At 38.4% G+C, this 13,575-nt stretch overlaps 1 protein-coding gene across 1 annotated transcript; it reads right to left on the reverse strand.

Moving 5' to 3' along the window:
• Positions 1 to 10,002: 10,002 nt before the first annotated feature.
• LOC127160576 (neoverrucotoxin subunit alpha) lies at positions 10,003 to 11,895 on the reverse strand. The gene is made up of 2 exons (XM_051103214.1): positions 11,491 to 11,895; positions 10,003 to 11,342 (listed from the first exon to the last, which is right to left on the reverse strand). Exons 1-2 carry the CDS (start codon positions 11,567 to 11,569, stop codon positions 10,804 to 10,806), a joined length of 618 nt encoding a protein of 205 aa, XP_050959171.1. The 5' UTR covers positions 11,570 to 11,895; the 3' UTR covers positions 10,003 to 10,803.
• Between the last annotated feature and the right edge of the window lie 1,680 nt (positions 11,896 to 13,575).

Consider the following 13,575-nt stretch of genomic DNA (forward strand, 5'->3'; position numbering starts at 1 on the left):
CCCAGCTCTATTCAATTAGGTTCATAGTTGGTGTACAAATCACTGAATTACACCTCCATACGGCTCTAGTGTTTTTTAGTACACTTGGTGTTCACCTACAGCCCAGCATATTATGCTGCTCTCAGTCTAAATGTGCGATATCCATATCTATTTGACTATGTGACCCTGGACCACAAAACTAGTCATAAGGATCATTTTTTAATATTGAGACTTATACATTGCCTGAAAGCTGAATGAATAAGCTTTCCATTGATGTATGTTGTTGTTGTTGTTGTTTTAGAACAGCACAATATGTCGAAATCTGAAATCTGAAGGTGCAAATCAATCAAAATATTAAGAAAATCACCTTTAAAGTTGTCCAAATGACGTTCTTAGCAATGCATATTAGTAATGAAAAATTAAGTAGTGATATATTTACAGTCAAAATATCTTCATGTAACATGATCTTTACTTAATATCCTCATGATTTTTGGCATACAAGCAAAATCAATAATTTTGACCCATACAATGTGTTGTTGGCTTTTGTGCTACTTATTTATGGTCCAGGGTCACAATTATGCGTTTGAGATTCTGATTTGCTTGTCCTGTGTCACTGTAATCATAGACTGCATGGATTGACTGACAGCTCTCCATGTGACGTATCGCTTCCTACAGGGCTCTAGTGTGGCATGATTCACAGTGTATGAGTTTAATATTCAGCCGTGAGCAATAACAGCGCACTGCGCGTGAATCTACATGCATATCAATAATAAACGCGTCCTGTGAGTCATATACAGTGCACGTGCATGTCTTTGGTCTAAACACAAGCTTCTTTGAAGGACAAGTCTGCTGATAGATGACCCAGCTAAATCTGTAAATACACACATACATCTATACATACATATATACACATTAGCACTATTATTTTGCAGACACTTTGCACAATATCTCCACACAAAAGGCAGTTTATATCAGAACTCATGTGGGATCAAATACACAGTAATTTTCTCAGTCCACAAGAAAGAATCAATACTGCTGATCCTGGATCAGCCAACAAGGCCACCAAGGTTGACTCACCCAGCAGTGAAGTAGAGAGACAGATGTGTGGTGATCTGACATCAGAGGTGAGGAGGCTTTGATTGAGCATTCACAGCATGAGGAACATTAAAGTGATAGTTCACCCAAAAAAGAAAATTATGTCATTGATTACTCACCCTAATGTTGTTCCAAACCTGTAAGACCTTCGTTCATCTTCAGAAAACAAATTAAGATATTTTTGATGAAGTCCGAGAGCTTTCTGACCCTGTACAGACAGCAACGGAACTACCATGTTCAAGGCCCAGAAAGGTAGTAAGGACATTGATGAAGCTACGAGAATACGTTTTGTGCGCAAAAAAACAAAACAATACATTCTTCCCCCCCAAGTCACATCCTCCACAAGAGTATTCTTGTAGCTTCATAAAATTACAGTTGAACCACTGATATCACATGAACTTTTTTTTTTTAAATCGATTTCCTTACTAGGATTCTGGGCTTTGAACGTGTGTCTATGGAGGGTCAGAAAGCTCTCAGATTTCACCAAAAATATGTTCTGAAGATGAACGAAGGTCATAACGGTTCTTTCTAAAGATGAACGAAGATGAACAAAGGTCTTACGGGTTTGAAGCAATATGAGGGTAAATAATTAATGACAGAATTTTCATTTTTGGGTGAACTATTATAATTAAATCAAGCAGGAATACATTGAATATCCAAAGCAGGACCCGTTTGTCTGAAATTTTCATTTGTCAATTGATAGCTATTCAGTTAAAATGTTCTCAATTAAAATATTCTTATTATAAAGTAAATTTTATTTGACAAAAATCATGATCTTGTGAACAAGATGTCATGAATATTTTTTTTTTCTTTTTCTGTTTTGTAAATTTCAAATGCGTCTGGTTTATTTTGTCATAAATAAATAATATCAAACAATTTTGCTAAATAATTGCTGTAATGAGTCTACTTTTTAACATTTTTAAAAAAAAAAAATAATTGGCATTATTTTCAGTAGTGATTGTCATTTTTATTTATATTTACATAAAGACAGCACAACAAATATTATAATGTATGTATTTTAGAGTTTAAGAAATAAAGTTTGGGGTCAAGAAATGATTAATTTTATTCAGCTAGGATGATATCTTAAATTGAGTAATAGACTTTTACATTGTTACAAATAAGTTCTATTTCAAATAAATATTCTCTATTCATCAAACAAATAAAAATATATATAATGTATCCCCAAAAATAAATAAACAAATAAATACATGCTAAGCAGCACAACTGATAACAAGAAATGTTTCTTTTCACAAAATCAGAATAATAGAACAATTTCTGAATGATCATGTGACTGGAGTAATGATGCTGAAAATTCAACATTGCATCACTTGAAAAAAAAAAACATTTTAAAATATATTCAACTGGTAATTGGTTATTGTAAATTATAATTTTATTTACAATCGTTTTTTCTGTATTTTTAATTAAACAATGCAGCCTTGGTGAGTAGGGCTGTACCATTAATCGAAAATGAATCAAAACCAAAATTCGGAGCCTTGAACCAACATAATTTTCCTATATCGGTTATTTAGTTTTTTTATTCCTGTTAATATTTTACCATTAAAAACATATTAACAGTAAGAACCTATAGAGTAAATACTTGTGCATATAGACTGACAGACTCAATCATGAATATAGATTCACATCTATAACTATCAGGACAAAAAAAAATAAATAAATAATTAAATAAAAACATAAAATAAATAAATAATATTAAACAAATAAAAATAATCGTGCATTAATCAGAATCGATTGGTGAGAGACTTCTTTTAAAAACATTTTTAAAATATCATACCGACCCCAAACCTTTGAACAGCAGTGTACATTTTTCTGCAAAAAATAAAAATAAAATAACCCTTTCTGGGATCCAATATCAGTACAGAGGCCATCTGTTGAAGGATGAATGTTCTCTTTCGAAATTTATTTTTAAAAATCTATAAAAACATGGTTATATGCTCCACTAGAAAATATGTGAGTATAACCTGTGTTAGCATCCCTTCATTGGCTCCCAATCAAATTTACAATGTAGTCTTTAATATTTGTTTGTTTTTAATTAAATTAATCTGGGGTCTGAGGGTGTTTTGGGGCCCTGGAGAAGTTTTGACATGCCCTCGCATTTGTGCTTTTTTCAGTATCTTAAAAACATATTAATGGCTAAAGTCTGATTACACTGTAATCAGCACAAACTGGGCTACAATAATATGCAAGCAACATTAATGTACATGTTTGTGTTTTTGAGAAAACAACATTTATGCGTGGTTAGTGAAAAACTAAAATCTTTAAGTCACTGAAATAAGACCATGAAACACATACAGAGCATTTGTTCACAAGACTTTTGAGAACTGGATGTGGTTGTCTAGAGTTTTTTCTACAAAAAGATGTGAAAATCATCTCATTCACGCGTTTACAGAAAACAGTATATTGATTTAAATTTTCTAAAACATGTTTTGTGACTGAAAGGGAATATGCGAGGGAGTGACAACGACCATGAATATTTAGTGATTCACACCTGAGAGACAAAAGGCCCTCCTCTAATGGCCCATCAATGAGACTGTGACTGTCAGGTAGAAACAATGAGAGATTCAGTGAATTGAGTTTTATACTATTTGTATTTTATTTACAACACTGTATCATCAAAACATACATAATGAAGATCAAAAGCACATTATTGACTACACTGATCTAACCATAGAGACGTGAAGAGACTTTGTGTCATTCCTGAAAACTGTTTTCTGAATTCTGTTCAACAAGTGAAACAAGTAAATTATACCTGATATTTAAGTGATTGCTGCTTCTTTCCATGGATTTAAGAAACAAAACTCATCATCAGTAGTCCAGGAAATTATTTTACAAAAAAAAAACGTGACCTAAAAAAAAAAATATATAAATAAATCAGTGTAGTTGAACATCTGATGTGGGTACAGTACTTCATGTGGCATTCATGTAGCATTCATCTGTGGTGCAGGAATCAGATCACTAGAAAAAACAACAACAAAAAAAAAAAACATCTGTAAGCATGTTAATATCAGGAGCATCTGTAATATATACATATAGTATGATTTTGTAGTCATAGACTCACACATGCTTTATACTATCTTTAAAAATGGCATTTTATATCTGAGAAACTAATTATTATTGTTTAGCACGTTAAACATCTATTCATTAACATAGTATTAATAATAAACTAATAGTATCCTATTGTTATGCGATAAATAAATAAATAAATATGATTATATAGTCATAAACACAATCATGCTTTGTATGTCTTATACAATACAAAGCCATTTTATGTCTGGTAAACTAATTTACTATTGTTAAGCACGCCATAAACATCTATTCGTGAACAGAGAATATGTTAAGAATCTGGTCGGTGTTCTGCGGACCACTCACCACCAGATGTCGCTATCACCTTATTACACACTGACTGTTGTACTACACCCCGGACTACTACTTCCATCACCCATCATGCTGATTGCGTCAACACATGTGACCAATCAGCGGCACTATAAAAGCCCCGGTCTTTCCTCATGCAAGCCACGGATTGTTGTTGTGTTATTATTATTGTTCGCATTCCCTAGTTTCCTTGTTCCCTAGTTCCCTGTGTTTAGTTCCCTCGCCTGGCCATCTCGTCTCGACTGTCTCGCCGCCTGCCTTTTGGACTCTTTGCTCGTTTATTGGATTATTATCTACGGCTTGCCTGTTATATACCTGTTTGCTACCGTTTGACCCTGCCTGTACGACCATGTTTTTGTCTCGTCCTGTTAATAAAAGCTTGCAGATGGATCCACTCGCCTCTCGTCTTTCACTCTCCGTTACAGAACAATCCGTCACAACAGGATCCAGCAGCTTTCACCCTGGACATTCGTTTGATATGGACACGGACAGAATTCTTTGCAGGATCAAACAAGGACCATGCACACTTGAGCAATACATCCGTGAGTTTCTGGCTATTGCTAATTATTCCACCCTCCCGGACTGTATAATTATTGAAATATTTTGCGATGGTTTAAATGAACAGTTAAAGGCGAGACTCAGACGCGAGGGTCCGCGTTCGTCTCTAGCCGCCTTTTTGGACTATGCACTGTTGTATGTGGGCTCGCCGTTTACTGTGGGTGTCGCAGAAGAGGAACGCGACAACGCGGTAATGGCAGCCGCGCATCCCACTTGCAAAATGGCGGCCGCGCCGGAGCGCGTTCATACTATGGCGGCGACAACAGAGCCCGTGCACAAAATGGTGGCGACAGCGGTGCCCGTTCGTAAGATGGCGGCGAAAACGGAGCTTCGTCACGTCACAGCTGCCATACCAGAGCCATGTAAAGTTGCAGCTGCGTTTCCTGAGTCAAGTCAAGTTGCAGCTGCATTTCCGGAGTCAAGTCAAGTTGCAGCTGTGTTCCCTGAGTCAAGTCAAGTTTCCAAGTCCAGTCAAGCTGCAGCTGCGTTCCCTGAATCAAGTCAAGTTTCTGAGTCCAGTCAAGTCGCAGCTGTGTTTACCGAGTCAAGTCAAGTCTCCAAGTCAAGCCAAGATGCAGCTGCGTTTCCTGAGTCAAGTCAAGTTTCCGAGTCCAGTCAAGTTGCAGCTGTGTTTCCCGAGTCCAGTCAAGTTTCCAAGTCAAGTCAAGCTACAGCTGCGTTTCCTGAGTCAAGTCAAGTTTCCAAGTCAAGTCAAGTCAAGCTACGGCTGCTGTTCCAGGGTCAAGTCAAGCTACGGTCGTCGTTCCTATGTCAAGTCAGGTTAAAGCTGTGTTTCCTGTGTCAAGTCAAGTCAGAGCTATCGCTCCTGTCTCAAGTCAAGTTACAGCCATCTTTCCTGACCTAAGTACTGCAAAGATGGCTGCCACGCAAGAGCCTGTCGCAAAGATGGCCGCCACGACAGAGCCTGTCGCAAAGATGGCTGCCACGCCAGAGCCTGTCGCAAAGATGGCCACCACGCCAGAGCCTGTCGCAAAGATGGCCGCCATGCCAGCGACCGCTAATGCCACGTCAGCCAAGCCAGCGCCTGCTAATGCTACGTCAGCCAAACCAGCGCCCGCTCACGCCACGTCAGCCAAGCCAAGTCAAGTCACAGTTGTTCCAGCCAAGTCACGTCACAGCCGTTCCAGCCAAGCCAAGTCAAGTCACAACTGTTGCACTAAAGCCAAGTCAAGTCACAGCCGTCCCAGCAAAACCAAGTCAAGTCACAGCCGTTCCTTCAAGGTCGAGCAAGGTCTCACCCGAGCGTCCAGACCCAAGTCATGTTTCATCTGTCTGTCCAGGGTTTCATCATGACACACTTGCTCGACAAGAGTCAAGTCTCGTCTGACGGGCCAGAGCTTCGCCCTGTCTCATCTGATGGCCCAGAGCCTCGCTATGTCTCGTCCAACACCCCAAGGGCATGGCCTGTCATGATGGCCAGCGTACTGGACCCTCCACTGGTGTAAGTGCGGGCAGCCAGCCTCCCAGTGGCATCGGCACCTTCTAAACCCACCAGCAAAGAGATCCTGCTGCCCGCTGCTGCTCTTCCCTTAATGGCAGTTGCCATTTGGTGTGTGTGGGCTGCACATTGTGCTCCTGAGGTTACGTCTATTCACAAGTCAGCTCCTGAGGTCACGTCTGTTCACAAGTCAGCTCCTGAGGTCTTGTCTGTTCACAAGTCAGCTCCTGAGGTCAGGTCTGTTCACAAGTCAGCTCCTGAGGTCATGTCTGTTCACAAGTCAGCCCCTGAGGTCACGTCTGATCCCAAGCCTGCTCCAGAGCTCCCGTCTGATCACAAGCCTGCTCCAGAGCTCCCGTCTGATCACAAGCCTGCTCCAGAGCCCCCGTCTGACCACAAGTCTGCTCCAGAGCCCTCGTCTGGTCTCAAGTCTGCTCCAGAGCTCCCGTCTGGTCTCAAGTCTGCTCCAGAGGTCCCGTCTGACCACGGGTCAGCTCCAGAGGTCTCTTTTGTCGGAGAAGCCGCGCCAATGCCTCCTGAGGTGTCAGCTTCGGCTGTAGATCCTCCTAGGGAGGCGGCGTTCCCATACAAACTCTCTGCTTCTCTCCTCTTTCTGTCTGCCTCCTCTATCCCTGCTCTCCCCAGGTCCCAATCCCCGATGCGGATGCCCGCTCCGCCCTGGAGGGCTTCTGTGCCTCCTGTTGCGCCCTGGAGGGCTCTTGCGCCTCCTGCTCTGCCTCCGGCTCCGCCCTGGAGGGCTCCTGCGCCTCCTGTTCCACCCTGGAGGGCTCTTGCCTCTCCTGCTCTGCCTCCAGCTCCGCCCTGGAGGGTCCCGGCGCCTCCGGCTCCGCCATGGAGGGCTTGTGTTATTATTATTATTCACGTTCCCTAGTTTCCTTGTTCCCTAGTTCCCTGTGTTTAGTTCCCTCGCCTGGCCATCTCGTCTCGACTGTTTTGCCGCCTGCCTTTTGGACTCTTGCTCGTTTATTGGATTATTCTCTACGTCTTGCCCATGATATACCTGTTTGCTACCGTTTGACCCTGCCTGTACGACCATGTTTTTGTCTCGTCCTGTTAATAAAAGCTTGCAGATTGATCCGCTCGCCTCTCGTCTTTCACTCTCCGTTACAGAATATGACAATAGTTTTGTCTAAACAATCTTAGACTCTATCATTCAGTGTTACAGTGTAAACAATATTTACATTTATATCGCGTCATTTTTATTTTATAGAACATTAAAAACATCCTGGCGTCGTCAAACATTTTGATGCAATGAAATGAAAAATACTTCATAACGTTTCACTTGATTGCACATGTAGTCAGGACTTACAGTTTGGAAAAAATCTAACTACTATAATGTCTACAAGTTACATCACAGTAACACAACAACTAACGTAAGTATGCTAATAAAAGAAAGACTTACTCTTTCTCGCCGTGCGTCGCATCGCGCTCTTCCTCTGAGGGAAATATAAATCTTTCTCCTCACAGCGCGTCTTCTTCCAGTAACAAGATAAACAGTGAAGTGAAGTCTCCCGCTTTGTTTGCGTTGATGTGGGCGGTTCGCTGCTTGCGCCTCCATGTGGCTGATTATAATAACAAACCGAAATTAGCTCGTAAAAATAATTAGGTCTGACTAGAAAGACTGGACATGGGGTTGGTTTCATACAGATTACGTTAACACATGATATTTGTTTTCAATAAGACTTACCCCATTTAAAAGTAGACATATCAGGCTTTCTATAGATATCTCTCTCATGTCTCTGTGTTTTGTATTCGCTGAGTTTTAGTTCATTTTAGTGACGCATTTCTTAATGAGGATCACAGACAACAACGCGGCTGACTGCATACCCTGTTTGTTTGCTTTATTTCAAAAAACCACAGAGTGTTGTTGTTATTATGAGTGTACACAAAGAAAAGTGAATTCCTTACAGATTCCACTGATGTATTTCTCTTATCTGTACGATCAAAAATGACGGAGAAATTGAAGTTCTTCTTGGCGTTATCATAAAAACGGCCACAAACGCGTTTTTCGACCCCAGAGGGTTATATCGTTATAATAAAGTTCAACGCAACTGATCAAAACAAGCCAATGATGTAAAAGATCACGTACAGTAAATGTACAGTGTAAAACCCTAAAAACCATAAAAATAATCACCCCGGATGTCACGCCATGCTCATACCCATCAAATGTCACTATTAAACTGAAAGCTACAAGCAGATGGCAGTGCACTTATACAAAATAAATATGCCTTTAATTTGACATACTATTATTATTATTATTCAACCTGGCACTAAAGCCATATTTACTAAACTACTACATGAAAACACAATCTTGGCACAGCGGCCCAAAATCCAAAAAAACGGGGAAAAAACTACTCACTCATTTTAGTGTCATTCTCTAGACCTTTCTTTGAGCAAATTCATCCACAGTGGTGTTTAATTCAAGCCTTCACATGTTACCAATGGAAAGCATGACTACAAACTACAAAACTACACTTTGATAAACTTTTAATAATAAACTGTTGTTGTTGTTTTTTCAGACAGAATCATCATTTCTATTCATTTTACACAGAATTATGTGATGTGATGAGCATTAGCTGCTTCCAGTGCTGTCTGCCTGTGTTTCCTCTGCTGAGATTGATGTTATGACTCCATGCACATATTTCACTCATCTCATATTACATGCCTGTAACACACCCCATCTCTCCCTATGATGAAGTTACTTTCGCTTTCTGTCTTTGCACATAACTAAGGGCTAAAAGACTGCAAGTGCAAAATACACATTTGCATACAAAGAAAGATAAAATTCAAACTTAGAATTGACTATTAAAGTCAGATGGTGTCTCCATCAATCGCATAATATATCAGATAAGTGATCACACATCAAGCCAGTTAGAGAGTTCAATAAATTGATAAAAGCATCCCAGTACCCCTACTACAGTTTGTTGTATGTTGTGTGCTCTAACACTGATCAGAAAATAGGCCACTTTGTATTAGAAGGAGTAAGTTTAAAAAACACAGTTCACAAACAAGTTTATTAAAAACATTATCAAGATTTACATTCATGCTTTTGAAAGGTGCTTTTATCGTAAGCAAGGAAAATATTTATATGATCACTGCTTTCCCTGGGAATTGAACCTGTGAGGCTCTACTAAACTATAGGAAAGCCAAGCGTTGTTAACTAAGCATTACTAGTCAACTGCAAATAAAAAAGCTCTTCAAGAATTCAGTGAAGAAGAGATGAAAAAATAAGGAAGTGGCATGTATCCTATCAAATCCTTCTGTTGGATCGAGTCCTCATGCCTACACAATTGAGATCCAGCGCCAGACACAAGATCCTGTCAGAAAATATGTTTTGTCTGGTAACAGAACAACTCATCAGCAAAGTCTAATACCCAAACCCTGTTAACAGGAGGTCTTGTCTGATACCCAAAACGAGCAAAACACTATACAGTCTTCTGTCAGTCGAGAAGTTCACTGAGGAAAAAGCCAGTGAAAGTAAAGAGCAGGAGACGAAGTGATGATGGTAAAAAGGAGAAGATTTATTGAATAGTCTTAGCTACGTCTCAATGCTCAGACTTTGTCTGAAGAAGATACTGTAAATCCAACAAGCAGTGAAATACCAAACTGATTCACAACAACATCCCATAAACCTTCAGTTTCCATAAACATTCCCTCGTATCTCTTAATTGTAAAGACAAACAGCCCTTGAAACCACACAGTCATAGATTAAACAACAATGGAAAAAAATATATAAAAAAATAATATAACATCATATAAAAGACTAATCAATAAATGAATCAATGAAATGAGTATATAAATGATTATGGTAAATGATTATATGATTGAATGGAATAATAAAATGATTAAATGATTATAAATGAATACACAAATGAAGAATAAATGAAAAATATTAAAAAAAGAAAGTAAAACAACACAAATGAATGGTTGCTCTCTTGAAGCAAAACACAGTTTGCTTTTTTAAATCCTCAAATCAACGTTAAAATTTTGAAATGACATTTATTCATCCAATCACTTCTTACATGAAAGATTTAGTTGAGAAAACAATTTATGTGAATTCTTTGTGAAAGACACTGAACCTGAACCTTGTATTCCAAAACTATCTTCAATATTACAAATTTTTTTTCTTCACTTTAAACAATACATATTCACTTTTTAATATCTAAAAACCTAACAAACCTCTTTCTGTGAAATGTTTTGATTGAAATATATATTTCTACAAAAATTCTTTAAAATGAAGTGCACTTATTTTGACATTTTTAATTGTCTCATAGTTTTTGGTGCCACTGTATATCTTGTAATTATTCATCCTGTTGTTTAACATCACACAGAGACACTGAATGGTTATAAAGCACAAATCCAGCATAAAGGGGTTCAGTGAATGTGGTGTTGAATGTGTGTAAGTGTCTAAGTGTGTTTGTGTCAGAGATGCTGTAGAAGGACAGAATGCCGGCGGCCTCGTCCAGATACACTGCTACTTTGTTTAAAGGAGGTGCTGGGGGAGAAATGTATGTTTGATCTTTATAATGCCAGGCAATCAGATTCTCCCCAAAGCAGCCTAGAATCCAGGATTTTTTATTGCCTCCAAACCAGCAGTTAAAATCTTTCCTGTTGATTGATTTATAGGCCACTGCCACGTCACCCTCCCCAATCCATTCAGCCTCCCAGTAACAGCGTCCAGACAGACGCTCTTTACACAGAACCTGCTGACGGCAGTCAAATCTCTCTGGATGATCAGGATATGACATCGGTTTTGAATTATATAACAACTTTTTGTTGCCCTCTGAAAGAGAAAGACGATTGTGTGCTGTGTTTGGATCCAGTGTGAGATCACAGAAATCTGCACACAAGAAAAGAGAAAGAAGTAAAAACAAAAAATATATTGAAGAATCAAATTGGCTTTGGATCAACTTTTGGGTTCCACAAAAATATTTTTCCACAAAAAAGACCTTATTCTGATCTGTTAATGTATGTGTGTGTAGACTTACATTTTTGTAGTCCTGCTTTAATCATGTTCTCTCCCCCGTGATCCAGACTGTCAAAAAAAAAAAAAACATGATATGCCATGTTCTATTTATCTGACTTTGAGGAAATGAAGATATAAAAAATAAAAAATACAGTACAACAAATACAATAAATAAATGATCATTGATTAATATATATATATATACATGCACAAGCACACACACACATATATTTTGCTGTCTATCCTTTACTAGATTTTTGTACTTTGTTAGAAGCTAAGCTCCTATTGTATGCTATATTAGATTTTCTTCTTCTTTCACTCTTTAGACTATGGCAGCCAACAGAACTGCTTCCAGGAAAGCTCAAATAGAGAACAGTCTCAACATTAACTACGGAAAATTTGGAGTCTCTAACTAAACCCAGCACCAACCGTCCAAATTTGTCTACGCTAATAACTTTTGAACTTAAGTTTTTTTTCCCCTCTGACTCTTGGCTAACAATGAGTCGATGGCAACATATGACATCATTTTCTGTGATAATCTTTTTCAACATTCTGGTAACATTGCAGGCAAAAAAAAACAAACAAACAAACAAACTATCTAAGTGTTCCCTTAAGTGAATTCAATATCTGCAGTATATTTAAGCTCAAATGTACATTTTTTTAAGCTCAAAGACTTATAAGACCCGAACAAAAATAAAATTAATACCATATAAGCACAGTAGGGCAATGTCTATGGTAACATAGTATACTGTAAAATTACTGTAAAAAACATGACTCAGAAAATGGAAGAGTTGTACCAATGATTATATTCATTTAATCAACTATTATTTTAATTAAATAACAATATAAATACATTTTACTGTCTAAATTGTTTTGGTTTTTATAGTGCATTATCTTCTTGTCAATCCTTTACAACTCTGCGTGTTTGCAGCATCAAAACACGGGTTGATTTTAACATTTGAAAATTTTCAGTCATTGGTCAGCAGGTGTCACTTTCAGAAAGACCTAAATATAACCAGTAATGACTGTACACAAAGCAGCACAGAAATGTGCAGCGCTCATGTTTTTTTTTTTTTTTTTTTTTTTTTTTTTAAAGATTTATTTTTGGTGTTTTTATGCCTTTATTAAGACAGGACAGTATAGTTTGACAGGAAGCAAAGTGGGAGAGAGAGAAGGGGGTGGGATCAGGAAAGGTTAACGGGCCAGGATTCGAACTCGGGTTGCCAGCAACGCAATGGCACTACATGTCGACAACCACAAGGCTATTGGCACCAACTCACTCATGTTTAATTAATAAAAGGTTTCTATTAGGTTATGTCTCTATTTCATTAAGTTCTGTTTATTGTGATATGTAGTAACTATAGCAACAGCGGCGCCCATTGCTGTATGTTGTCAGAAACTACCGTGAAACGCTAAGTATAAACACTATGGTAAGAGTGACAGTTAAGAAGTTTGTTTCAAGACCCTTAAAGAAATCCCTTGCCTCAGGGATTTTTTCCCCCCCCCAGGAAAGCGGGTTTGGTTGTAACACACATGGTTTAAATATTTCCACAAATGCTAGCATAACCAAATTTGAGGTATTTACTAGCCAAAATTCAAAAGCATTTGAAGTTATCGCTGAATATTTGTTTTACCATAGTAAAAGTACATTTCAGTATTCATTTAAGATGAGACAATTCTGATATTATTTTAATCTCCAATCTGTTATTTATTAGCTTAGCGCTAGCCGTTTTAAGTCCATTTGTGCAGATGGGGAAAGTTGTAACACTGCGTTATAATGTGCCCCGCTAAACTATGCTATTATATGACATTAGCGATGTAATTTACTCTATTTACATTTATGGATTTTAATGATAAACCACAAGAAACAGGTGAATAAAGAATGACAATCGATAATGTTCAGAAATGAATGGAAAAGGAAAGGAAATTGCAGACCCATACTTGGAATTTGTGCTCTGCATTTAACCCATCCAAGTGCACACACACAGTGGTGAGTAGTGAACAAACACGCAAACACACACCGTGAACACACACCCGGAGCAGTGGGCAGCCATATTGCTATTGCTGCGGCACCCGGTGAGCAGTTGGGGGTTTGGTGCCTTGCTCA

This window comes from Labeo rohita, unplaced genomic scaffold (genome assembly GCF_022985175.1).
Source record: "Labeo rohita strain BAU-BD-2019 unplaced genomic scaffold, IGBB_LRoh.1.0 scaffold_391, whole genome shotgun sequence".
NCBI lineage: Eukaryota > Metazoa > Chordata > Actinopteri > Cypriniformes > Cyprinidae > Labeo > Labeo rohita.